The sequence below is a fragment of the Leucopleurus acutus genome (genome assembly GCF_964270905.1).
Source record: "Leucopleurus acutus genome assembly, chromosome: 13".
NCBI classification, from domain to species: Eukaryota; Metazoa; Chordata; class Mammalia; order Artiodactyla; family Delphinidae; genus Leucopleurus; species Leucopleurus acutus.
Genome location: NC_139155.1, coordinates 53,268,703 through 53,294,628, shown reverse-complemented (window position 1 = coordinate 53,294,628; position 25,926 = coordinate 53,268,703). Strand labels below are relative to the sequence as shown.

Below are 25,926 nucleotides of genomic sequence, written 5' to 3'. Positions count from 1 at the left end.
TATAGTTTTCATCAAAGTTGGGAATTTGGAGCCATTATTTTTCAATTTGTTTTCTGTATTCACTTCTGGAACTCTGCGTGTCTATTGGGCCATTTACTATTGTCTCACAGGTCAGTGATGCTCTCTTCTATTCTTTTTCTGTTTAATCCTTCTTTTTGCTTCATCACGGATACTTTCTTTTACTCTGTCTTCATATTCACTAATCTTTTCTTTTGAAATGTCTTTTCTGCTTATAATCCCATACAGTGTATTTTTTTAATCTTAGAAATTGTAGCTTTCATTTTTTTCTTTTTTGTATCTTTCATACCTCTCCTCTTTATGCTTGTAGTTTCCATCTTGAAGGTCCTTGTCTGAATTTTAGGACTGTTGGGTCTGTTTCTATTAATTGACCTTTATCTTGTTCATGGGCTATATATTCCCGCTTTTATATATGCCTAGTAAATTTGATTGGATGCTGGACACTATAAATTGTAATTTTTGGTTGCTAGAATTTGGAGGGGGGCATTCCTTTAAATAATGTTGAATTTTGATTCATGTACACTTTCTACCCTGGCTCATGGGGACAGGAACTATTTTAAGCCCTGTGGAAACTCCGGGTATTATTTTGTCTAGTCTTAACTTGGAATCAGTTGAATCCTTCCAAGTTTTGCATTCAAGTTCTGTTAGATCCAAAACAATCTTTAGTCTTAGGAGACTTCTTCTGCCAGTAAGGCAATACCCCGTTGAGGATTCTACCTGATGCCCCGTGTATTACTAAATCTTCTCACTCTGGCTGGCAGGAATAGGTACCATTCCCTACCTTGTGCAACCTCCAATAATTTTTTTGCCTATTCCTTTCTGGTGACTTTCCTCAAATTTGAATAGTTTCCTCTAATTCATGTGCATATCCACACTCAGCCAAAGATTAGAAGAGATCATTCTGTTTTCTGCCTCTCAAATTACAGCCACATTGGCCTCCTCAAACACTAATATTAGTCTTCTCAAGTCAGTAACGCTGGTGGGCTCAGTTTGGGACCCCGCTTTCCAGTAGCCTCCAGCCTCCAGACAGTAAGCTGGTGCAACTGTAGGGTGCTTTGTTTTTCTCCTCTCCAAGATCACAGTTCTGCTCTCCTGTGGTCCAGTGTCTGAAGCCCTTTCTTCCAAATATTTTAACTGGTTTTCTAGCTGTGTAAGATGGGAGTATAAATCCTGTCCCTTTTACTTTATTTTTCCTAGAAGTAATGGGGCTATTAATTATAGGGATTTGGATGGGGGCTGTGGTCAGCATTTGGAATAGCTGGGTAGCCAGGCCTCTCCCTGTATGATAAACTGATCCAGTCAGTAAGCTGGAATATTAAACCAAAGGATATGCCCAGAACTCAACAAAGAGTCAAAAAAATTGTGGATTTTTTGTTTTTGTTTAAGTTAAAGCATGGGTGACAGATTCAGATTTGAACTTAACAAACCAACATAAGTTCCAGATGAAGAGGAAGAACCAATGAAAGGAACAGTAGAGAAAACTTTCCAGAGCAATACATTGCTTCTGGCTTGAAAGAATCCATCAGTTGTAGAGTAAGATTAATACTTAAGTTCATCCTAAACATATATTAGTAATATTTTTAAACCATAAAGAGAAAATCCAAACATTTTCCAGAGAGTGGAAAAAAAAACCAAAACTCAGCGTATTCTTTAAAGAATGAGACTTAACATTACTTTAAAAAGTATTCATTTGAACTAAGAATTCTATACAATAAAATCCTTCAAATCTGAAAGAAAAAGACATCTTCAGAACACAAAGTACTCGGAATATATCACCCAGGCCGGAGACCCATTCTGAAAAAAATAAATTGAGCACATATTCCAGCCACATACCCCCAACCCCCAAAATCAAGAAAGCAAAAAATAGGGGTGAACAAATAGATAACACAATTAAGTGTTAATAAATGTTGATCCATATGTAAAATTATCTCTATCTAAATGGCAGAGTGGGTAGGACAGGGAGAAGAAGGGCTATTTCCTATTAACATCCGAATTTCAGACTTCCCTTGGAAAATGTGAAGATGCAGCAATCCGGGCTCTAATTCCCACAGGGCCACAATCAGCTGGAGCTAACTGGCTGCCCCTTAGATGCAGTGACTGCCTCTTGCCTCACGCCCCGCCCCCCCCCCACACCTTTGCTTCTTGGTGTCCACGCAGCCTCTGTAGGCGTTTGAGTTAACCATCTCAGTCTTTAGCCAAAGGAATTCATTCAACGGGGTTTGCATCCTTGAGCAGCAGAGGTGACCTGCGAGGCAAGGGGTCAGTGACCCCCGCCCCCCCAAAATGGTATAAAAACTTACATGTGCACGTTGGAGGGGGCGGTGTCCATAGCCTTCACCATGCTGTCAGAGGGATCCTATAGCTCTGAACCCCAGAGTCCCTGCAACCCAGAGGACAGAGCCCTGGGTTTGCAGCTAGAACTCTCAGCCACTTAACTAGCTTTGTGGCCTTGGGCAAGTCTCTTAAATCAATCTCTCCAGATCCCCATTCCTTCACCAATAAAATGGACATGACCTGCCTACTTGGTAGAGTTGGGCGGATAAGAGGTCATGTATTTAAAGCACTCTGCATCAGCAAGGGTGTAATAAATCGTGACCCGCCTCTTAATTTATCAGGTGGTAAACAGGCTGAGGTCACTTAAAAGACCCTTAGGATCTTCTAGCCCAAGGCTATCCTGGCTGACCTTCCGACTGAGGGCAGGCGCGGAGCTGACCCGAATCTGCTGCTAGGCGATCTCACTCTGACCGGACTCGCACTCTCCGGCTCGCACTCTCGGGCACCGCTCCCGGTAAGGTCACTTTGCGTGTTTCTAGTCTGGGCGGAGCAGGGTCCTGCGGGGTTGCCGACGCGGAGCGAGGTGGGTGGAGAACCCGAACGAGTCCGCCTGTGGTGCAGCTCCCCCAGTACGGGCGGAAACTTGGCGCGAAAAACGTGGGAGTCATGGGACCCTGAAGTGGGCTGGCCACTCCAGTCGGGCCAAGTTCACGGAGTTCGCCAAGTTCTCGAGCGCGGCCGCGTGCCTGCGCGGCCAATCAGCGCCCACTGCGCCGGGCTCTGCGCGCGCGGACACACACACACACACACACACACACACACACACACACACACACACACACACACACACACACACACACACACACACACACACACACACACACACACACACACACACACACACACACACACACACACACACACACACACACACACACACACACACCGCGCGCCTCGGTGCAGAGGGTGTCCCGCAGAGTTGGCAGCCCCGGGGTGCGGGCGACATGGTGCGCGGCAGGATCTCTCGGCTCTCGGTCCGCGACGTGCGCTTCCCCACGTCGCTCGGGGGCCACGGCTCGGACGCTATGGTAAGCGCTGCCTGACCGCCGGTGCCCTCCCGCCCCTCCGACGCTGGGCCCTTTAGGCTCGGGGCACCCCACAGGCCCCAGGAAGGTTCCCAACCTTGGAACCGTTGCTTTTGTAAGTGGAGAGGTCGGGAAGGGGAATGAAGGTATCTAGAGACTCTCCACCCTCCTAGGTTTTTTTCTTTTTTCTTACTGTTCCTTTCTTTGCTGACGTTTAGTATTTCCTGTTTTTACATTTACAATTCTCATTTTGCTGGAAATGCGAATCGTATTTGCAAAACGATGTTGTTAGGTTCCCACCAGTGAAACCCTAAAACACAGCGCTAGCTTCTCAACCAGAAGGAGACCAGGAAGACCCGGGCAGGGTGTTAGGTGGTGATCCTGCTTCCGCCACAGCTTGCTGTGTGACCTGGGAAAGCTCCTAACCCAAGAGGCCCATCTGCGAAGTGAAGGAGTCACAGTCTGGTTGGAAAACCAGACGAACAAACTCGCAGTAACTGGGTCGTGTAAGAGGGGGCTGTCATGAAATTACCTGAAAACATGATTATAGAGGATGTGTCACATAAAGAGTTAAGTAGATGTCAGCCTTTGGAGATGCAGTAAAGTAAGCACTGAAGGGCATTTTTGCTCCCTGAGAGTGTTAGCGGGACAGCCCACGCCACCACCACCTTCTAGTGCAGTGGTTCCCAAATATGAGTCCTGTGCAGGGTCTCCTCCAGGCTTGTCCCCACTGGATCCTCACTGCCCCTCCTGGCCCACTCACACATGGCACACTGGAAAAACAAAGTTGCAGGGTATGTAATGAATGTGTGAAACATCCGTGTTAGGATAATGATTATCTGTTACTTGTATGGAGGGAGGGGAATTGGGTACCCAAGGACTTTCATTCACACTGTAAAGTTTTGCCTCTTAAGCTGGGTGGAGGGCACCCTGATGTGTATTACATTCCCTATGCTCTTTGTGTACCTGAAATGACCTTTTGTTAAAAAGTGCTAAAGTTACTTAAAAGAATGTCCTTTATTCTGAGATTAGGTTCTTCCTGCTTTTAAAAACGCTTATTTGTCCTTTCTTATATGGTGTTATGGTAAATGACAAAAAACACCCACTGGGCAATCCTTTGTGGATCTCCAAACAAATATTTGGAATTTTACTGACTTGTAAAATTTAAATACCTGATCATGTGCTATCGCCTCTGCCCCTCTGAGGTGTAGCAGCTGTGGGGAAACCACACAATCTCTCCAGGCCTGGGTTTTCTCATCTGTAAAATGGGTATAACAGTGTCTGCTTTATACATGTAAATGAGATGTGTATAGAGAGCCTGACACAGAGAAGGCTGGCAATAACTGGCTGTAATTACTGTTTACATATGAAGAAACTGAAGCAGAAGAGTGCTGACCTCCATTTTTCTCTTCTTTGAATTTGTGAAGTGTTAAGGTTGCTGGCTTACCGTGGAATAACTTAGGAAATGGAATTTGTCTCTGGCCTGAGTGGTTTATGACCTCTGGGTCAGGAGACATTATTATCTGACAGCTGTATTGCAAGCTCATAAATAGTGAAGTATTATCTCCCAGAGATATGGTGTGTGTTGTATGCTGATTTCCAAGTGCCTTCCTTTTAATTAATTAATTAATTAACTTATTTATTTGGCCACCCCGAGGCATGCAGGATCTTAGGAGATCTAACTCGTGCCCCCTGCAGTGGAAGCGCAGAGTCCTAACCACTGGACCACCAGGGAACTCCCCCCAAGTGCCTTCTTAATCGCAAGTCTGTTTGTCAGTCCTCAGCAGTACTGCCATGACTGAGGATTGCTCCCCGCACCCTCACTGCACGCAGCACTCAGCAGTTCAGCTCCCTTAGCACTTAGCAGCAGAGCGAGTCTTCCTGATCACAAGTAGGGTATTTTCATGAAGGAGCCCTGAAACTGTTCCCCATATTTGTTCAAGCAGTGGGTTCCAGTTACGATTTCTTACCAGCCTTTTAAGAAACGTGGAGCCCTCGGGCCTGCAGTGCTCTTACCAGCACTTATGCAGGAGCTAACTACGGTTCCAGAGAGCCCAGCTCTAGCTGAGCCTGCCACTTCCCAGCCCGACTTTTTTTTTTCTTTTCCATTATAGTTTATATTAGATATTGAATGTAGTTCCTTCTGCTATACAGTAAATACTTCTTGTTTATCTATTTTATGTATAGTAGTTTGTATATGTTAATTCTAAACTCCTAATTTATCCTTACCTGCCTTCTCCTTTGGTAAGCATAAGTTTGTTGTCTATGTCTGTGACTCTGTTTCTGTTTTGTAAAGTCCATTTGTGTGTCATATTTTAGATTCCACATATAAGTGATATCATATGGTATTTGTCTTTCTCTGTCTGACTGACTTCACTTAGTGTGATAATCTCTAGGTCCGTCCATGTTGCTGCAAATGACATTACTTCATCCCTTTTTTATAGCCGAGTAATATTCCATTGTATATATGTACCACATCTTCTTTATCCATTCATCTGTCAGTGGACACTTAGGTTGCTTCCATGTCTTGTCCCAGCCATGCTTTTCCTCTCCATTCCCCGTTGTCTGCTGAGCTCCCTGGAGCTGCTGTCCAGACCACTCTCTCCCGCCTCTGCCACCCAGTCCTGTGCCACTGTGTCGCCACAAAGACTGAAGACTAATGCGCCCTTGGCCCCATCTCTGCACATCAGCCTCCAGCCATCCCTCTCATCTTTCCCTTTATTCTGTAAGGCATGTCCTTCTCCAGAACTGATTTATGCCTGTGTCCCACCTTTTCTGACTGCCAGGGCCTGTTCCCTTTTCATTTTAAGTCTCTCCTTTTCTAGTGGCCCCTCTCCATCCCACATGGACAGGGCTTCGCACTTTGGAATAGTCTTTACTTGGCCTCTCCACCCCCTTTCTGTCCCTTCCCCACCGAACCCTAGATTACTGGTCCATGCCTGTTGCCTCCATCCGTTCATCTACTTCCTCCTTAACCTGAAGTCGACCTGTGTCTCCTTCCTTCTCTTGGAACTGCCCTTTCTGCTTCCAGTGTCCTTCACCCTGGTCTACATTTCTTGCTGTCTGCTGCCCATCCCTCCCTGACCACTTGCCTCTCTGGCTGCTCCTTCCTATACTGACCCCCTTCTTCCCTCTCAAGGCTCAGGCCTCAATGCCTTTCCTGTCTCATCACACACTCCCATTAAGACCCCCTCTGTTTTCATGGCTTCAGTGACCACTTTTATGCCAAAGACTCCCAGATCTCATTCCTGGATCTTCACTCTCACCTCAAGTCCAACTGCCATCCTTCAGGAGGACATTCCTTTTGTCCATTCAGAGCTCCTGTGTTTCCTTTGGGGAACATGAACAGTTCCCTCTGATGGGAACTCCTTTTGGCGTTTTCTGTTCTTACGTGACGTCATTCCCGGGTTTATTTGGGGATTTCTCACGTTTGCGGATTTGGGGGGATCATTTCCCCTCCAGCACACAGACCCTGATTACTCAGCTGCCTACGTTGTCTTGGAGACGGATGCGGAAGATGGACTCAAGGGCTACGGAATCACCTTCACTCTGGGGAAAGGCACTGAGGTTGGTGAGTTGAACATCCCTTGAGGTTCCAGAATGCTTAAGTATCATTTACATTCCAGTTCTGACCTTATTTTCCTCCGTATTTACACTGCTTGAAGTGAGTAAAAACAATGTTTAATGGTTTATTTCATTGGGATAAATTTTTAAATAGCAGATTTTGGCTTCTCTCCTTGTAGTCATCCATAGACTACAGGTGAATCCTTGAATCTCAGCCGATTTCTGTGCAGAGCTTTGAGGACCTGAACTGTGTGAGTGAGTGAGGGACATGACGTAGGCAGGCATGCATTCACAGAACAAGGCTTATTGTTGTGTGCACAGAGCCTACTTGCTTTTCTGAATATTCCACACTGAGTTGGTTTCAAGTTCACTGCTCTTCTGGGCAGAAAAGGCTGTAGGTCCTGCCCAGTTTCAGAACTCTCATCTGGAAGAGCAGATAGTGAAGAATGCACATTGAGCCGTGAGTAAGCCTGTCTTTTCTCAGAGCTGGACGAGGGCTCAGCAGTCTTGAGCGTCCACATTTTTGGAGATAAGGAAACTGAGGCCCAGACAGCTGCTCGGTTAGTCCTGACTGCCCAAAGTGCTTTCTCTCCGGAATATTTACATACAAATTATTTGCTTGTTTTTTTTTAAATGCATAATTTTTTTTTTTTATGCACGCACAGTGTACAAAATTCAATATGTACAAAAAGAAGACCTCTGACAGATCAATTTCAATGGCTCATTAGGAGCTGAAGCCGAATTATGATAGGTTGAAGGGTGAGGGTCCAGGAAGGGAGGAAATAGATTCTCTAACTTTGGTGGTGATGCGATACCTCCCTCATGGGTATTTGTACTGTCAGCCCTTGCCTAGTTGTAGAAGAAAACTCTTGACCCACCAAACGATTTTAGTATCATCGAGCAGATAAAAGGTATATGTGTGTGTGTGTATGTATGTATGTGTGTGTGTGTGTGTGTGTGTGTGTGTGTGTGTGTGTGTGTATGTAGGACAAGGGAACCTTTCTTGAGCATTATGTGGATGTCATCAGGCTCTTCCAGCTCCTCCCAGGGCTGCTGTCCAGTCATCTGTCAGCTGGGCCTTCTGCAGACACCTCCTGTGTGCTAGGCGCTCTGCCAGGCACTGCAGAAATGACTTTACAAACAGAGAGAGAGAAAGGGGACAGAGTCCCACGTACAAGGAGAAGGAAATCACGAACTTCTCAGGGAGACAGACATAAAAGAATCAATAGTGCAGTGCGAGAAGGACTTTTTTTTTTTTTTTTTTTTTTTTTTTTTGAGTACAAGCTACACGGAAAGAAGGTTAGTTCATTGTCCAGGAGGGTCAGGACGGCTTCAGAGCAATGGTGAGGTTTTGAGATGAGCCTTGAGGGGTAACTAGGAATTGGCTGGGCAGAAGGAGGCACCTCGGCAATGATTCCCTGACCCCCTCCCCCTAAGTCAACCATTCACTGTTGATGTTTTCTCCCAGGCAGTGACCGCTGACCCCCACAGGTTGCTGAGCTGTGTATCAGCTTCTCCTGCAACTTTAATTCTCTGGTGTAAGTTGAGCACTTTATGAAGCTGCTTTCTCCAGCCATACAGGGCGGCCCCCAAAGTTTGTACAAAACTCAGCAGGCTTACAAGATGTGTTCTGGGACAAGCCATGAGAACCATTCTCTGTTAACAGCCAGGACCTGGAACTGGGCCCGCAGTGGAGGGACGCTGCACTGTCACGTGGTCCCTGGGACAGATGTGTTGCTGAGTTCACTGTGTGGGGACCTCCCTGACCCCTCCCCTCCCCTCCCCACACTGTCCCAATGGATGCCTCGAGCAGGAGAAATCAATTTCCATCTCTCTGTGCCTGGAACAAATGGCTCTTTTGTGGTGATGGAGGTGGCTTCCGCCTGTTTCAGACCACAGCATGACGGAACCCATTTTAATTTTAACCTTGTTGCATTTTTCACTGCCATTGCCGTCTCACTGAACGTGTTACGTGGTGTTCAAATTAAAGTTGAAAAAAAATTCCATTAGCTCATCACGGTTCTTCTGCAGCCTTTATCAGCCTACTTACCTAATCATCTTTTATGATCCAAGAAAACAGAAAGAAAACAATGCTTTCCTCATTACTGTGAAGAAAGCGCCTATATGTGAGAGAGCGGGGAAGTTATGGTTGATTTTTTATGTATAAATGAGACCAATATAGTTTCTTTTAATAGGAAAAGAAAAAGAGGTGAAAAAAGCATAATTTTTAAAGAGAAAAGATGGCCATAAGCGTTCTTGCCAGCATGAGAGCTCAGACCCACGGTCCTCCATAGCCTTTACTGACTTGTCCCTCCCGGGCAGGAGGTCCCAGGAAGTGAGTCCTGGACAGATGTAGTCACAGGAGAGAACCCTGGCCTCAGTCAGCACGGAGCTGCCTTCAAGGCCGAGTGTTTCCAGACGGATTTCCCACCCATCGCTTCAGACGTGCACACCTGAAGCAGACTGTTCTCCACACTGGAGTCAGACCACCACCGCCCAAATTTCTGTGGAAGGCACCAAATTTTAGTAAACTTCCTGCAGTGGCCTCAGTTTGAGCAAGGAGAATCCACATCCTCTAGATGAATGCATTAGTTTGCTCACGCTTCTCTTATTAGAGCTGTGAAAGATGAGCCCATCCTTAACATTTGTTAAATGTGTTTGCTTTGTGATGCGAACAGTCCATGGTTTTCAGCAACCATCTCAGTAGAACAGAGGTTTAATGCAGATAATGATACAGACTCTCTGAGTCGCTGACTTACTCTTCAGATGTCTTTAATCCAAGAGCACCAACCATCAAGGAGTGAGGAGCACTCTGTCTTCTCACAGTTCTAGGGACTGAGCACCTGAACTGGAATCAGTCTGCATTCCATTAACAAAAGCCCCAGAGAACACAGAAAGTGTGGATCAGCCCTAAATGCTGTATGTGAGAGCCAGTGCGAATCATCTGAGGGCTGCGTCACAGAGACCAAGCAGATCCTAAGAACATGTTTTAAATACTTTCAAAACATCTTTCTCCTAAGATCTGACTGATAGTAAAACTGTGCCTCTACAACTATCCTGTGAAATGATGTGAGAATTTTAATATTGAAGCAGTGGCTATACCAAACAAAGGTCGATCAAAATTTTTTATAATAAATTCATTGCTTTAGGGCTAAGTTGATGACTTGGTTTGATTATTTTGGCCTTTTACACATAGACTGAGTGTTTTATAGACTGAGCAAAGGATAGAAGGATCTTTCCCATACAGTTTGTTACTTTACTTGTTCATCTGAAATAACACAATAAAGTCTTTTTTAAGTAGAACACCAAAAATAAGTAATTGATGGTAATGCTGACCCAAATGAAGATTAACTTTGAAATTAGTTATGAAAAATGTAGTCTATCACAAGTCAATGGTAAGAAATTTAATGTTTATGAAAAGTGTTTTCATGTAGTTTAACATTTTACATGTAAGTATTAAGCCATTTGCAAATTCATTTTTAATAGAGTTATGCTGCGAATTCAAGATACTTTCTATACTTGACAATGATGAAAAGGCATTTTTTAAAAAAATTCTATAAGTCAGAGTCTTATTACTTAGGAACAATGAATTAGCAAGGTTTGGTTTTGAAGCTGACATATGTACACTTTACAAAGTGAACAGGAAAATGATTTGGGAACATGATTTAAACTTTCAGATCTATGGCTCTGTCAAACAAAATGTGTTTGCTCTTTTCAGAAATTAAGCTCAGTATATAGATTAACAGTCGTTCTATTGTGTGCTATTAGTTATGACAACCATAGAAGACATATTTGGGGCAATTTTTAAAGGCATGTACCTTTTGTATTTAAAATTATTTTCATTAATGCCCACATTAGATTGTTTGTGGTGCTTGCGTGTCTTAATTTATTTATACCAAAACTAAACAAGAATTAAATCTCCTTTAATAGTTGTCTGTGCTGTGAATGCCCTGGCCCCCCACCTGCTTAACAAGGACCTCGGGGACATTGTTGGTGATTTCAGAGGCTTCTACAGACAGCTCACGAGCGACAGCCAGCTCAGATGGGTAAGGCACCTGTTTTGTAAAACACTTCTATAAATAACTCAGGTCTCATGTCCTTTGATTGCAGCATTTGTGAAAATAGAGACAGGTTTACAATTTTAAGGTAAAACATTTTATTCAGATAAATTAGGGCTTGAACCATTTGGACAATCAGTATTTTGAGGTAATCTGTTCCTTTCTGTAAGACTTGAATCTGGACATATTTGGGTCCTGAGAGCTATCTCTGCCCTTATGGACCTCATCTCTGTTCCCTGGATGGGGAGAAGTGGTCTAGACTCTCTAGAGGATAAAGTGCTGAATGGGCAACTTTTCTTTTTTTTTGGTGGTACGCGGGCCTTTCACTGTTGTGGCCTCTCCCGTTGTGGAGCACAGGCTCCGGACGCGCAGGCTCAGCAGCCATGGCTCACAGGTCCAGCCGCTCCGCGGCATGTGGGATCCTCCCGGACCGGGGCATGAACCCGCGTCCCCTGCATTGGCAGGCGGACTCTCAACCACTGCGCCACCAGGGAAGCCCATGGGCAACCATTTTAAGGGAGACATAATGTGAGTAGAATTGAAGTTGTGGGAGGCACTTATTAAGGACAAACATAAGAGAAGAACAAAGGTTAAGAAGAGAAAGACCAGAGCACCTTTATGTGTATAGGGCTATATTTGAACCCTAAGTTCAAAGCATGAAGAAAATGAGGTTCTAGAGAGAGGATTTTATCACAGTAAGGTCAGTCTAGCAGCAGAGACCTTGCCGATGTCTCCTGACATCAGCTCTGTCTTTTCCTAAGTGCTCAGTCTCCTGTCCATGCACAGAGAAAGGCATATTGTCCATATTGCCTCGAATTTCATTCTTAACTTCTGCCAACCAAGTGAAACTTGCTTTTAAAGCATCCCCTCGAAGGAGTTCCCACTGGTCGAATCTGGGACAATTCAAGCATCAAGAGAAATGTGGTGGTGATGTTTACAAGTCACTGAATAACCTAAGACTCCATGAGTCTGTTCAGATAGCAAACAACCAACCAACAAGGGAAACTTTGTCATTACAATCGAATACACACTAATATAACAGGAATGGTAACATTAGAAAACCACCATATTACAACCATACCTGTAATTGACTGAGGCAAGAATCACCAATGGATGATAAAACTTGGGGGGCAATATTAATCTCCTTACTTAGAAAGGGAAATGGTAACCACACAGTGGGGAAGCCTAAAGGATACTGCCTTACCCAAGTGCTAAAAGATAATAGCCCTAACAAAAAAATGTGGTGGCAACGTTGCAATCTAATCATGATGGGGCTGCAGACCAACCCAGATGGAGGAACATTGTGTAAGTCAACTGGCCTGTACTCTTTGAGAATATTGATATCATTTTTAAAAAGAAGAAAATTTGCTCCAGATAAAGAGAGACTAAAGTGAAATGTCAGCTAAATCTAATATGTGAATACAAGAAAGTACATTATTGGGACAGTTGGTGAAATTTGATTATGGACTGTCTTTGTAGGTAATAGTATTCTATCAATGTTATATTCCCTGAATTTGATCCTTGTTCTATGGTCATGTAAGAGAATGTCCTTGTTTTTAGGAGCTACATTCTGAAGTATTTAGGGTTAAAGGGGCATGATATTTGCAACTTACTCTCAAATTACTCAGTAAAATAAGTTTATATTATATATTTTATTTTTCTGTACATGTCTGTATATGTGTATATATGTATATACAAAGAGAGAGACAGAGAAATATATAGGAGTTCTTTGTACTATTCTTGCAAATCTTCTATAGGTTAGAAACTATTGAAAAAGAGCTTACCCTCTAAGTGAGTTTCCATCGCTGCCTTTTAATTCATGAAATATGTCCCTGGCTAGAAGACCTAAATATATTTTTCTTTTCTAAGAAGTGCTGGTGTGTTTTGCTTCCTAACCAGATCGGTCCCGAGAAGGGTGTGGTGCATCTGGCCACGTCGGCCGTTCTCAATGCCGTGTGGGACCTGTGGGCCAAGCAGGAGGGAAAGGTAATCCTCCAGGCAGCACCTCTGTGACCCTGCAGCACAAACACTTCCTCTACGAGCAAAGGCAAACGCACAGCAGGCTCCCAAGTGACATATGGAGAATTGTTCGATTATTCGTCTCCGCTGAGAGGTACTGGCCACAGTCAGGTTGTTGTTGGAGTAGGTTAGAAAGGGCTGAGCAAGAAGGGGTGGCAGAGGCGAGGGGCTGGGAGGCAGGTGTTAGTCTGATAGTGGGAATTCGCCACTAGTGCATTTACTGTCAGAAAACAAGTGGGTACTTAACACGTTTTGGGTACTTCACACATTTTACAAATCTTTTCTTTTCTTCAAGCCTCTGTGGAAGTTACTTGTTGACATGGTAAGTAAATTCTTTAATATTCTCATTGTTTCTGTAAATGAAATGGATTTCATGGATAACTTGCCTTTTGATAATCAGTAAATACATTCAGCACTGCCTCTGGATCAATCACTATAGTGCTGATCAAACAAAACCCAGTAAAGTCTAATATTCTTTTTTTTTTTTTTTTGGCTGCGTCGGGTCTTTAGTTGTGGCACACGGGATCTTTCTTTGCCGCGCGCGGGCTCTTTGTTGCGGCGTGTGGGCTTCTCTCTAGTTGTGGCGTGTGGGTTTTTTCTCTCTCCAGTTGTGGCGTGTGGGTCTTTTCTCTCTCCAGTTGTGGCGTGCGGGCTTCTCTCTAGTTGTGGCTCGTGGGCTCCAGAGCGCGTGGGCTCAGTAGTTGCGGCAGACGGGCTTAGTTGCCCTGCAGTATGTGGGATCTTAGTTCCCCAACTAGGGATTAAACCCACGTCCCCTGCATTGCAGGATGGATTCTATACCACTGGACCACCAGGGAAGTCCCAAGTCTAATATTCTTTTTCTCGTATTTGAAGTAACAAAGAGCTGTGCTCACGCAGGCAGGGAGGTCCGATGGTCCCACCTCCCCCACTGTTGCACTTGCTTCCACATGTAACACAAATTCTTGAGTTTCTGTTTCCTAACTGTGAAAAGGGGATAATCATAACTTCTCTAGAAACTCCATAGAATTGGTTTAAAGACCAATTGAGAAAAGTGCTTTACAAACTCTGACGAGCAAGATGTTATTATTAAAATATTATCTGGTCACTTTGACTCCAAGAGCAAATGGCAGATCAGACTCTTGAGCAAGGAGCCCACAGTGAATTCTAAAGATGTGCCCCTGCCGTTTCCTTTCTCCCTGACCTGTTGATATCAGGGATGAGCACCTGGCTGCCAAGGAGGAAAAAACTCTGGGCAGGTTAAGGGGAGTGAACTTCAGACCCAGGCAGACCTGGCTTTGAGTCTGGACTCCACCACTTCCTGGCTATGTGACCTTGAGCATGCTGCTTAACCTCTCTGAGCATCATCTTGCTTGGGGTGATGCCTTAGATGGTTGCTGAAAATCTGGTGGTTAACAAACGAAGGTCCTGGGACTTCCCTGGTGGTGCAATGGTTAAGAATCCGCATGCCAGTACAGGGGACACGGGTTCGAGCCCTAGTCCAGGAAGATCCCACATGCCGCAGAGTAACTAAGCCTGTGTGCCACAACTACTGAGCCTGCACTCTGGAGCCCACAAGCCACAACTACTGAGCCCGTGTGCCCTAGAGCCTGTGCTCTGCAAAAAGAGAAACCACCGCAATGAGAAGCCTGCGCACCGCAACGAAGAGTAGCCCCCACTCGCCGCAGGTAGAGAAAGCCCGCGTGCAGCAATGAAGACCCAACGCAGCCAAAAATAAAATAAATAAATAAATTTACTAAAAACAAAAAGAAAAAACAAAGAACCATGGCCTTGAAGACTGTTGGGCCGGCAGACGTTGTCTCTTTGGAGGAAAGTGAAAATGAGAGGCTGTAACATCATCTCTCTGACATGGTTGCGGGTGGCATGGGGGCGCCATCTGAAGGGGAAGGACATGGACCTCTTGAGCCACCTGCAGGCTCAAGGTTGGCCTCTCAGAGAGGTGTTGGAGGTGGCCCCCAGAACTGAATGATTTGGGGCCACTAGGAAGGTGCCTGAAATCCCACCTGTGGACTTTTCATTCTTTTGGATCCTGTTCCGTTTCAATGCCAGTGGTCTTAAAAGAAGCAGAATCTCGGCATTGAGAGCTTTTATGATATTTAAGGGTTACAGCGGAGTACTGTTGGTCACAGTACAACCTGCTTCCAAACTGACTGACTTAGATTGGGGTGGGGAGGTCTCGCCAGAGACCCAGCCTAGAATGTGGGCCTCCCCAGTGAGGCCAAAGCCCCGACTTCGGGGAGGGAGGAGAAGGGGACCCAAAGGTCCTTTCCCGGTCAGAATAAGCCCATGTCCAGCAGATTCTTAGAAACATAATCCACTTGTGAATTGATGTGGGCCTTTCCTACCTGCTGTCTTGCTGCCAGGACCCCAGGAAGCTGGTATCCTGCCTAGATTTTAGGTACATCACTGACGTCCTGACAGAGGAGGAAGCCTATGGTGAGTCATCCCCAGGAGCTGGGAGCTTTCTGGTCCATTCTTATATGGAAGCAACAGGGCCGAGCGCTTTGTTGTCTAAAAGAGTGATAATGCTTTTTATTTTTTCCAGAAATCCTGCAGAAAGGTCAAGTTGGGAAAAAAGAGCGAGGTGGGTTGTGAGGAAATTCTCTTCATTATTTTTGCTATCATTGTGCACTTTTGAGTGTCCAGGGGTTCGCATCATCCCCCTGCAGCAGGCCCACGGACAGACGGTTGAGTCTAGATGCAGCGGCCTCCTGGTGTGACCTCTTAGGTCAGAGTTCGCTTCGGCCACTGCTGGGAGCAAGGCTGTTTTTAGGGTTACACCACACGCCACGGGCAAGGCCTTGGCCAGCAGGGCGTCCCAGAGGGTATCCCGGGGCCTGGGTGTGACATCCTTGGGATCCGCACCGCCTCCAGGTGCCTGTGCAGGGCGGGCAGGAGAACAGCTGGATTCTCCATGGGCAGCGCCTTAGCCACGGGCAAGTCTAAAGCTGAAGGTCCCGCAAACACAAAATGTTGACGAGCGTTGTGTTTCCACAGAAGAACAAATGCTGGCGCACGGCTACCCCGCCTACACCACGTCGTGCGCCTGGCTGGGCTACTCGGACACCACGCTGAAGCAGGTGGGCGCTTGAGCCTGGTTTTCTAGACAGGCTTTCTGGAGGGACGTCATGTTTTCCTCTTAGCCTTTCTGAATCGTTAAGGATCCCAGGCCTTGCCCTGGAGGTCCTTGGACGTGAGCAAAAGGAAAGCCGTTTCTGTTGTGGACGCTGGGCCCGTGAGCTGGTGAGCCCCACCTCGGCCCTGGAGGGGGATGATTCCCGGGCAGAGGCAGCAGCATAACATGGTGCAATGTGAGCCCTAACCGTGCTCTGCCTCAGTTTCCTCACTGCGAAGTGGGGAAATAACAGCTGTCCGGGGTGGAGGGGGGTTGAGGATTCCGATGAATGCTGCCGTGGTGTGATGCTCGCAGCACATGGTGGCACCTGGTGGGTGGTAAGCGCCTGCCTGCTTTACTGCCCTTTCCCATCACCCTGTGCTCACCTGCCGCTGAGAGCGAGAGAGAGGGGAGACCAGCTTCTGTTCGTTACTCTTTTATCCACTCTTCCTGTGGATACCACAGAACATCCTGGCTTTAAAAAGAGGGACAGAAATGCTCCATTCCCCAACCAGGAATGTTGTGACCATTAATGAAATGGTTCCCATAGAGATGAGGAAAGAAAGTCACCAAGTGGTCATGCTCTGTTGGCTAAGCTGTTTCTGCTCTGAATTTCAACACATGGTGGTTCTTCTGGTTCATGGTACAGCCGTAGCATTTGTGAAGCCAAATCAGAGATGGCCAAGGTGCTGCTTAGATCTAGGAGTGTGTGTGTGGTGATGGCTCTGCTCCTCTCCCCACAGCTCTGCAGCAAGGCGCTGGAGGACGGCTGGACCAGGTAACTTATTTGGGTGAACTTGACTCTCCAGTTAGCGAGAGAGGCTGGTCGGTGGAGAGGAGCCAGGATCCAAAAGTACCAAGGAGGCCAGGATTCGCCCGGGGCAGTCTGGTGTGTAAGGACACACCAGGGAAATTTCAGCTGAAGCTCTTTCTCCAAAGACGAGCTATGAGTCTAGTTAGAATCCTGGAACATCAGAGTTGAAAAAGATAATTGATTTCCAGCCCCGATCTAGAAATCTACTCTTTACTATAGTAACAAGCGTTGATTCAGCTTCTATGTGAAAACCTCCAGAGGCAGCGAGCTTGTAGGGCGCTTGTGCGTTGTTGGAAGGCTCTGAGTGTTAGAAGAGCTTCAATGTAGCAGACCCTTTGCTTCCCTATAACTTCCAGCCACTGGTCGCAATAATTATCTTCGGAGTTCTTCTCCCAAGAGTCTGGCCCCCCTCTTCCCCAGGCCACCTCCTCTCCAGACCAAGCCTCTGCCTTCTCTTCTCCTTCTCCCTCATGGTTATGGACCCCTGGGCATCCTGGGGTTTCCTTGGGGTAAACTACGGTGGGCAGTGGCCCCGAATCCCGCAGCTGTGCAGGACACAGGGACCATCACCTTTTGATCTGGTCACTGAGCCCATCCACGCGGCTCAAGGTGGACATTGTGCCTGTGAGCCGTCACCAGGCTCTCTGCGCGACAGTCTGGCCACCCGCCTCCTGTCGCTCCAGGTGTGGTCTGTGGAGCAGCAGCACTAGCGTGCCCTGCTGCTCGCGGTAGATTTAGAAAACCATTTGTATAGGTTGCTTAATAAGTAAGGACCAAAAACAAGATCTCCCATCAACTTTAAAAAACAAGTGCAGAATCTTGGGCCTCACCCCAGACCTGCTGCATCAGAATCTGCATTCTAACAAGATCCCTGGGTGATCTGCATACCCACTGAACTGTGAGAGGCACTGAGTTATGGTTGAATCCTCAGCTAAGTAAAGGGTTGGGGACTGAGAACTTGATGGAGGCAGCATGAAGCAGTGGAGAGGCTTGGGATGTGGTGGATTTGGAATCAACATCATGCCTTTTCCCTTCATCTCCTGCAGTGCCTGCCTGCTGTGTGACCATGGGCAAATTGTTCAACCTCTCTGAACCTCATTTTCTCTCTATAAAATGGGAATCATAATATCTCATGGTTCTCAAGGTTGCTGTCTCTGAAAAGGACCAGCACAGCCAGGATTGGTAGCAGGTGCTCAGTGAGTGCTGGCACCTTCCCTCCCTCCATTTGCCCAGGAAAGGCTGGAGCAGACACCGCTAGGAGTCAGAGAAGGCCGAGGAGAGATTCCTAGGCCCCTGAGCATGGGAAGCCCAGCATCCAGAAGCTAAGGCTTCCACCCAGGATAGAAAGGTCATCTTTAGTGTGTTTGGTGTTGAGCACAGGGGAGAGAACAGCACAGGCTGTGAGAGGGGCTTTTTTGTCAGTACAGCGGGTGGGCGTTGTGGAGAGGAGGACCTTGGGCCATCCTGGCTCCAAAGCGGCAGCCTGATGTCCGTGTGTAGGACAGAGAGGCTGGTGAGTGAGGCAGAGGATGCCAGCTCACCCGCCAAGTCTGACTATGCCTTTTCCGTTCTTAATTCTTCTTCATGGCACAGCAAAAAACTCAGTTAATGTTATTAAAGATCTAGCTGCTCTGTCCATTGCTGGACTTCAGGACAGCAGGTAATTTAGAGTTACTGCCCCGATACTGAGTAAAAAGATACACTTACAGGGTTATTTTTGAGTGGCTTGTCTGAAGATTGATTGGGAAAGGGCAAGAGTTTACTAGAAAATGTGACCTGTGAATTATTGACAGAAACAGTCACTTCTGCAGAAAAGCCATGTGTCTTTGCCAAGTCAGGGGACAGATCTAAATAACGAGACCAAACTTATTTTATAGGTTTAAGGTAAAAGTTGGTGCTGATCTCCAGGATGACATCCGTAGATGCCGACTCATCAGAAACATGATCGGCCCTGAGAAGACACTGGTAAGTAACCTCCCTGCCACTGAGAAGTAAGCAGCTGTATGTGAGAAGCCTTGTCCAGGGCCAAAATACAACTTGTTTCAAGCAAGGATTAAAGAACATTGGGAACTTTAACACCGTATGTCAGAAGTACAGCTTTGAGCTCTTGGAGTAGGCGAATTGTTTAAAAAAACAAAAAACTGAGGGGGCTGATTGATAGTTTTTTATTCTGCGGAACTAAGTAAGATCAGGTTTAGGGATTGTTCCTTTGTGCTAGGACAGATGCGCCTGAGCAAACAGGTCTCCCATTGGCGCCCCTGGTATGTCAATCATTCAATCCCCCCTTAAATCCACCAACCCGCCTTCAGGTAGGTGGGTCTCAGGGAGCCATTGCTCAAGAAATGCTGGAACTTTTGCCGAGATAAATGTTAAAGATCAGTCATTCCTACATATTTTTATAAAACATTTCTTCCTATGTGTAAAATATTTTCATAAAATAGTCACAATAAGATGTTTTTATATCTTTTTTGGAGGCATGTTTCATACATTAAAATAGAAGTTTGAGTCCTGGACCTAAGATCAAAAGTCCCATTATTTATACATGAATTAATGCTACTTTTGTCTTGTGGGGTCATGCTCATCTAAATAATTTATGACAGGAATAGATTCTGGGCACACTATCCTCTGGTTCCCACAGAGTCCCACAAGGGACCTCTTGCCACTCAGCACATTCTACTAAAGAATTCCATCTCTGTGTCTGGCTTCTCCAAGTGTGATGATATCGGGGATGGAGGGGCCCTTTCTTGTCTCTGCACACCCTGGCTTCCTGGCAGTCTCACTGCACACAGAGGGCCCAGGCCTTAGAGTGAGAGGCCTGGATTTGAACTCGCCATTTACTTATCGTCCTTGAGCAAGTTACTTCTCTGCTTATGTTTTCTTGTCTGTAAGATGGGTTAATGTGAACTGCCTCATAGAGTTATTATAAATATTAAATGGAACAAAATCCATTAAATGCCTAGTGGAGTAGATGCCTAATTAATGGTAGAGTTTGGGTTTATTATTGTGCCAAACACATAGTAGGTAATAGCCAATAAGTGACTATTGAACAAACTCGGTATTAACTGTGCATGATTCAGAATGTGATAAAACAGTTCCTACAAATGATGAACCCTGCAAGACAAATGTATTTGGGTGGTTTCTAAACGTAGATCAGGCTGGAGCTCCAGGGCCAGCAAGCACTTCTGGACCTCACAGTGGCTCCCTGAGCAGCTTGCATCTCCTGAGACAGTATCTGGAGCCAGAGTTCGTCTCGGTGGCTGCTCTTGGGCTCCCTTTGTTATGGGTGTGTGCTGGGCCCCAGCAGTCAGGGGCACCAAGTGACATCGTTTCCTCCCTGGGAGCCACAGCCTGCAGCAAGGTCAGCAGCGGGCACACCTCCCCATGAAGGGTCTCTCCCTCCTTTCAGATGATGGATGCCAACCAGCGCTGGGATGTGCCTGAGGCCGTGGAGTGGATGGCGAAGCTGGCGGAGTTCAAGCCCCTGTGGATTGAGGAGCCCACCTCCCCTGATGACATTCTGGGGCATGCCACCATTTCCAAGGTAAAAAACCTGCTGCTGCTGCTAGAGTGGTGGTCACAGATCCTAAGATTGCTGGGCTTATTCCCTTTCACAGTTCTGTTTATTTTAGAGAAACTAAATTGCTACCAGTTGAAAGGCTACCAGCAATCCAAAGGTTAACAGACCTGATTCCCATACTTTGTAAATACAGAAATCTGACTGATACTCAAATATTTTACTCACCCAGATTGAAACAAAGTGTAGATTCCTCTGGCTGATTCACAAGCAAAGGTTTGCTTAGCTAATGTCAAGTTCAGGCCTCCCCATGAGAAGGCTGCCCATCTGTTTCCACAGAGCCCTTTAACCAGGGTGCTTCCTGGGCAAACTCACCTGAATTTGGGCCGGCTTCTCTCCCTTTCATATGTAAGAATATGTGAGAAATATCCTGTCTCTCAGGGAGTCTCCCATTAGCCGGGTTCACAGCACAGATCTATAAGCCAGAGCGCCAGGTGGGTCATTCATAGGAGAAAGTGTAACTTCTGGGAGCCCTATATTTTTGCATCCTCTGACAGAGCGAGCTCCATGAGCAGCCCTGTTTAAACCAAAGGCTGCCAGATGGGTGAGAAATCAGGGAGGTACTGGTTGTGGGATGAAACACGTGCTGGCGTCAGACAGAGATGGCCCAGTGTACCTCCCCCACCCGCTCTACCACTTTCTGTGGCTCCTTAAACTTCACACGGCTCGACGGCAGGGCTGTTTCCTTCTTCAGCTCTAAATAGCTGAACAGCTCTAAATATTTTTAAACATTAGGAGTCTCAGTTCAAAAACTTAGGAAAATAACATCAGGTTGCCTTATATTTTACAGGCACTGGTCCCCCTGGGAATTGGCGTTGCCACCGGAGAACAGGTAAGAGATGTCTCCTCAGGGTCAGCACACACTGGCCACCGACTGGGGACACTGGCATACGCTAGGCTACGTCACCTGTGTTGTTGTTCTGAGTTGGGAGATTTTCTTCATCTTAGAAATTGGGTCACCTTAGACCACTTCATAGTCTGGAGTAAGACATATATATAGTCGAGTTTGCATGTTCTTCTACAATTCCTATGACTAAGGTCATTTATCTTTTTCAAAGTAGCTCCTCGGAATTTACAAGGCAGCAATTTAAAGCTGCAGGGGCCTAATGTGCACCATGTGGTTTTAAGAAAGCCAGCTTCCAAACTGGGTAAACATGATTGCGTTCCCTTTTTGTGCTTATAAACGAAGCACAAGTGCCTGCCAAAGCCCGCGGCAGGCGGCCCACGAGTAGAGCTCTGTGAGGGAACAGCTTCTCGGCTTTCCCAGCAAAAGGAGCAGTGCCGTTCTGCCACGCTTCTGTTTTGTCGCCCGTGCCACCTGCTCATCGCCGTCCCCTTATTTCATCCTGATGCTTTATCTCCCACTTAGAGGTGGCGGTTATGCACTGATAGATGGTGAGTGGTGTGACTTTTACATGACACACACGTGGTTCCGCCAGCAAATCTGTAACAAAGTGATCAGAAGGTTCCTGCCTGGCTTGTCAGGGCTCACCTCATGCCAAGTGAGAACAAAAATGAATACAGTCCGGGCTTCCAGGAGGCCACCAATGAGAGACTTGGAATGGGGGCAGTGCCAGGTATACAGATCCTGAAGGCCGAGGCTGACTCTTCTGTTGGTGTATTTTAATTCTATTTCCAGTGCCACAATAGAGTGATATTTAAGCAACTCCTACAGGCAAAAGCCCTGCAGTTTCTCCAGATCGACAGCTGCAGGCTGGGGAGTGTAAATGAGAACCTCTCAGTGCTGCTGATGGCCAAAAAGTTTGACAGTAAGGGCACCGCGGGGTCGCGGACCAAACACCATTTCCCTGCCTGGTTCCCTCTGGAGTTTCCCATTTTGACTTTTTTCTAACTCTCAGTTAGGCTTAATCAGGGGATCTTTGATGATTTTCATTCCTAACTATTAACGATTTAATCACCTGCAGGCAACAAGAAAAGCCACAGGTTCTCCTTCACTTCTCCCTCGCTGCCCTACTTAGCACTCAGTGGAAATCTGTCTTCACTTTTAGTTCCTGTGTGCCCGCATGCTGGTGGAGTTGGCCTCTGTGAACTGGTGCAGCACCTGATTATATTTGACTTCATATCAGTCTCTGCAAGCCTCAAAGACAGGTCAGTGATGTGGCATTAACTTCAGTACTGTCTCTCACTCCAGGCCAGACCCCTGGCCACTGGCACATCCCATAACTCAAAGGCAGTTTGAGACCCACTACTGAATAGTCTTTTTTCTTCTAGAGGGTGGTTTCCTGGTAGCTGACTTACTGTTTTCTAGGTACATAAGGGGGATGGGGAGAGTCTGCAACCAAATGGAAACCAGAAACAGCTCCTGTTTCTGACTTTCTAAAGCCCCGCTTTCATATGTATACTCTCTGCTTCTGTCCAATTTCTTCCCAACACTGGAGTCTTCAGGATCTGGCTGCATCTTTTAGTTCCATCTTATTTCTCAGCATGTGCCAGGTGAGCTTTAAATTAGGACAGTCTCCTTCCAGTCACCTGCAGACATACAACTTTATTATGCCTTTCTCTCCTCCAAGAATTAAATGCAATAGTGCAGAAAGATCACTAGGAGTATACAGTGAAAGCATGAGGACATGCACGGGAAAGGTGAACATCAAGTTCAGGATTGAGAAGTGGGACCTGTGAGGGTCTACGGGGACTTCAACTATAAAGTAATGGTTCTTTCTGCAGCTGGGTATTTTAAACCTGAGATATTTTAAACTAGAAAAACGAACACTCCTAGGTTATTCTGCTTTTGCCCCCTCATTTCAGTTCCTTAAAGCAGGACTAAGGGAGGGGCTCCAACCAACCTTGACAGGTCCTGCAAAGTTTTGAGGAATACAAAAGAGGGTCAGCTCTGACCCACTGGGCACTATGCCTGCCCATGAGTGGGTGAGAACCTCATGCCACCCCCTGAAAGCAGACCTCACTGTTTGGGAATGCCACCATGCAGGAGGGACAGCCACCAGACAGAGATGCCGTGTGCTGTCACCTGCTTTGTAACCCTGTGTGTGGAGCACCACTTCCCTATTCATTCTTCAAGGCCCACTGTCCTCTCCCAAGGGGCCGGTTCTTCATCTGTAGCCTGTTCTTTATAGATTATACACAGTACATATTATAGTCAACAACTTGGTATCTACGGCCATTGAAACCACAAGGCCCTCTCTTACCAGTTCCTTTGTGTCCCCAGCACTGGACACATGGCCTGCTCATCTCAGCTGTTCATTAACCAATGGCTGAAGTAAGGCAGTAGAGTTAGGTCACTTGCCCCAAGTCACAAAACTAGACAGTGGCTGACACCAAATTTGAACAGATTGGTCTGATCCTAAAACCTGTGCTCTTCTAAATCATTTGTGTAGCTGGAAGGGACCTCATTTGGTGACTTTAATCTGTTCACCTTTTGGCTAGAGGCACCCAAATCCCAGATACGTCTAAGTCTAAATTGATGCCTTTTGGTTCCCAAAACCTTAAGTTAAAAGATACTTCACAGTTCATTTCATCCAATCCCCCATACTGCTTTACCTTACAGAGAAGAACCTGAAGTCCAGAGGCTGAGGGACTTACATAGAAATACATGGTATCAGCCAGGCCTTGGCAGAGTCCATCCTTTCTTAGTGGTGCTCGCCCCTTTGCCCTAACAGCACCACATGAACTATCTAACTGAAGGCATTTTTACCCCAACCCGATTCCTTCCTCCCAGGATGTGTGAATACGTCGACCACCTGCACGAGCACTTCAAGTACCCCGTGATAATCAAGAAGGCTTCCTACATGCCTCCTAAGGTGAGTTTGGCCAGGGAGGCCCCACCCCCATCCCCGAGGAGGCACTGCCAGCCCTGCCCTACTCTTCTCAGGAGCTAGACCCCAGAGCACAAAGCTTTGTCTCCTTCAAGTCTGTTTTCAATATCTAGAAACATATCGCTCTTTAGTCAAATTCCCCAGACCTGAAGGTCAGGATGCCCCCGACAAGGCTTCTCTCACGCCAGCCTTTCCTCACCAGCTGGACCTGAAAACATGCACTCCTTGGGTCCTTCCTGCCCCAAACAAAACAAAACTAAAAAAAAACCCCGGCACCATCTAGCAAGTTAGTGAAAGGTTTTGACTGCAGTTGTGTTGTCTGCGCCATTTATCCGTCTATTCAAGAGATCGGGGCTCATTTTCACCAACAGAGGTTGAACTATCAAAGGGTGTGAATAGTTCACTAATCCTGAGAAGCAGCCAATAAAGGACGTCCCTCTCCCCCATTTCAAACAACCTGCAAACTTATTTTTAAAACATTAATTCAGTTGCCTCTGACTTAGATTTAAAAGCATTTCTAGGAACAGCAGAAATAAGTAAAATAAATGACTTTTGTTCTAGGTGGTTATTAACATGATTCCATTTTTTTGTCTTTGATAGGATGCTGGTTATTCAACAGAAATGAAGGAGGAGTCTGTAAAGAAACACCAGTATCCAGATGGTGAAGTTTGGGAGAAGCTCCTTGCTGCTCAAGGGAATTAGAGCTGAATGCTTAACAGCTTTTGCTTTAAGTGAAAAGGCTTAAAATTTCTTGGGTATGGTTTTATAGAAATAGAAAAAAAAATTCATCCTACCAATCAGAACAAGTTCAGCTGAAAGTCATACTAACCTCAGGCATCAGCTTAGTCATCATTACTTGATTCTTTCAGCAAAAAGCATTCTCCTATGTAATCTTTAAACAAAAGTAGATCCAACTGTCTCAAAGTCCAGGAAGATGTTAAAATTTCTATCAAGTACTGGTACCTAGACATTAAACTTTGAAAATAAGCAGCATGTTGGAATAATTCCTTAATCTTTTTAAAAAACACACTTGTCATAAATTAGCATAATAAAACAGTCGTGCAGCACTGTGAGGTATCTGATATGCAGCAAAGGTAAAAACATTCACTCATCAGCCCTGAGGTGGTTTAGCATCTTTCTCTTGCTCAGTCTAAGCACGTTATTAGAGAATTCACCATGCTGAAGCTAATGAGGGTAAAGGGATATTTCATAGACTATTTTTATAACCCTTAAAGCCTTTATCCCAAATAATCATTGTATTTTAATGATAAAATGCAGCTAGAATTAGATGAATCATAGAAAAATAGGGTGAAATACAGCTTAGTCAGCATTTCTAAAATATACCTTACCCATCTAAGCAGCATCCAAAAGAGAACACAGCACAGGTATGTTTGTTTAGGAGGGTTCAGTTAAATCTGTTTTAGGCAGGAACTGAGCAGATAAATGGCAACATGGAATTAAAAAAACAAAACAAAACATGAATGCAGAACATTACAGCAAGATATAAAACAAATATGTTCATAACCACACTAGGCATTATGACTGATGGTGTTATCCAGCTTGCTCCAATTTGGGCAATAGTTATACATAATTCTTGAAATTCACTGACCATTT

The 25,926-nt window shown here is 45.8% G+C and overlaps 1 protein-coding gene across 2 annotated transcripts; it reads left to right on the top strand.

The window, feature by feature from the left end:
* The first annotated feature begins 3,268 nt into the window (after positions 1-3,268).
* On the top strand, positions 3,269-25,881 carry ENOSF1 (enolase superfamily member 1). Of its 2 annotated transcripts, XM_082852563.1 has the most exons (16): positions 3,269-3,380; positions 6,840-6,948; positions 10,872-10,987; positions 12,899-12,985; positions 13,314-13,340; positions 15,382-15,454; positions 15,564-15,602; positions 16,016-16,098; positions 16,877-16,911; positions 18,825-18,912; positions 20,354-20,488; positions 21,312-21,353; positions 22,161-22,290; positions 22,531-22,630; positions 24,216-24,297; positions 24,913-25,881. In XM_082852563.1, the coding sequence occupies exons 1-16, from the start codon at positions 3,297-3,299 to the stop codon at positions 25,012-25,014; spliced, it is 1,332 nt and encodes a 443-aa protein (XP_082708689.1). In that variant the 5' UTR covers positions 3,269-3,296; the 3' UTR covers positions 25,015-25,881. The 2 variants fall into 2 exon arrangements, with proteins under 2 accessions (XP_082708689.1, XP_082708690.1); XM_082852564.1 differs by lacking the exons at positions 3,269-3,380; positions 6,840-6,948; positions 10,872-10,987; positions 12,899-12,985 and adding an exon at positions 13,012-13,112.
* The last annotated feature ends 45 nt before the right edge of the window (positions 25,882-25,926 follow it).

Coding starts and splice junctions, on each gene's coding strand:
- ENOSF1 (XM_082852563.1), top strand. CDS start 3,297: ATGGTGCGCGGCAGGATCTCTCGGCTCTCGGTCCGCGACGTGCGCTTC. Junction 13,341..15,381: donor GGAAGTTACTTGTTGACATG/GTAAGTAAATTC, acceptor TCTTGCTGCCAG/GACCCCAGGAAGCTGGTATC. Junction 18,913..20,353: donor TCGGCCCTGAGAAGACACTG/GTAAGTAACCTC, acceptor CCCTCCTTTCAG/ATGATGGATGCCAACCAGCG.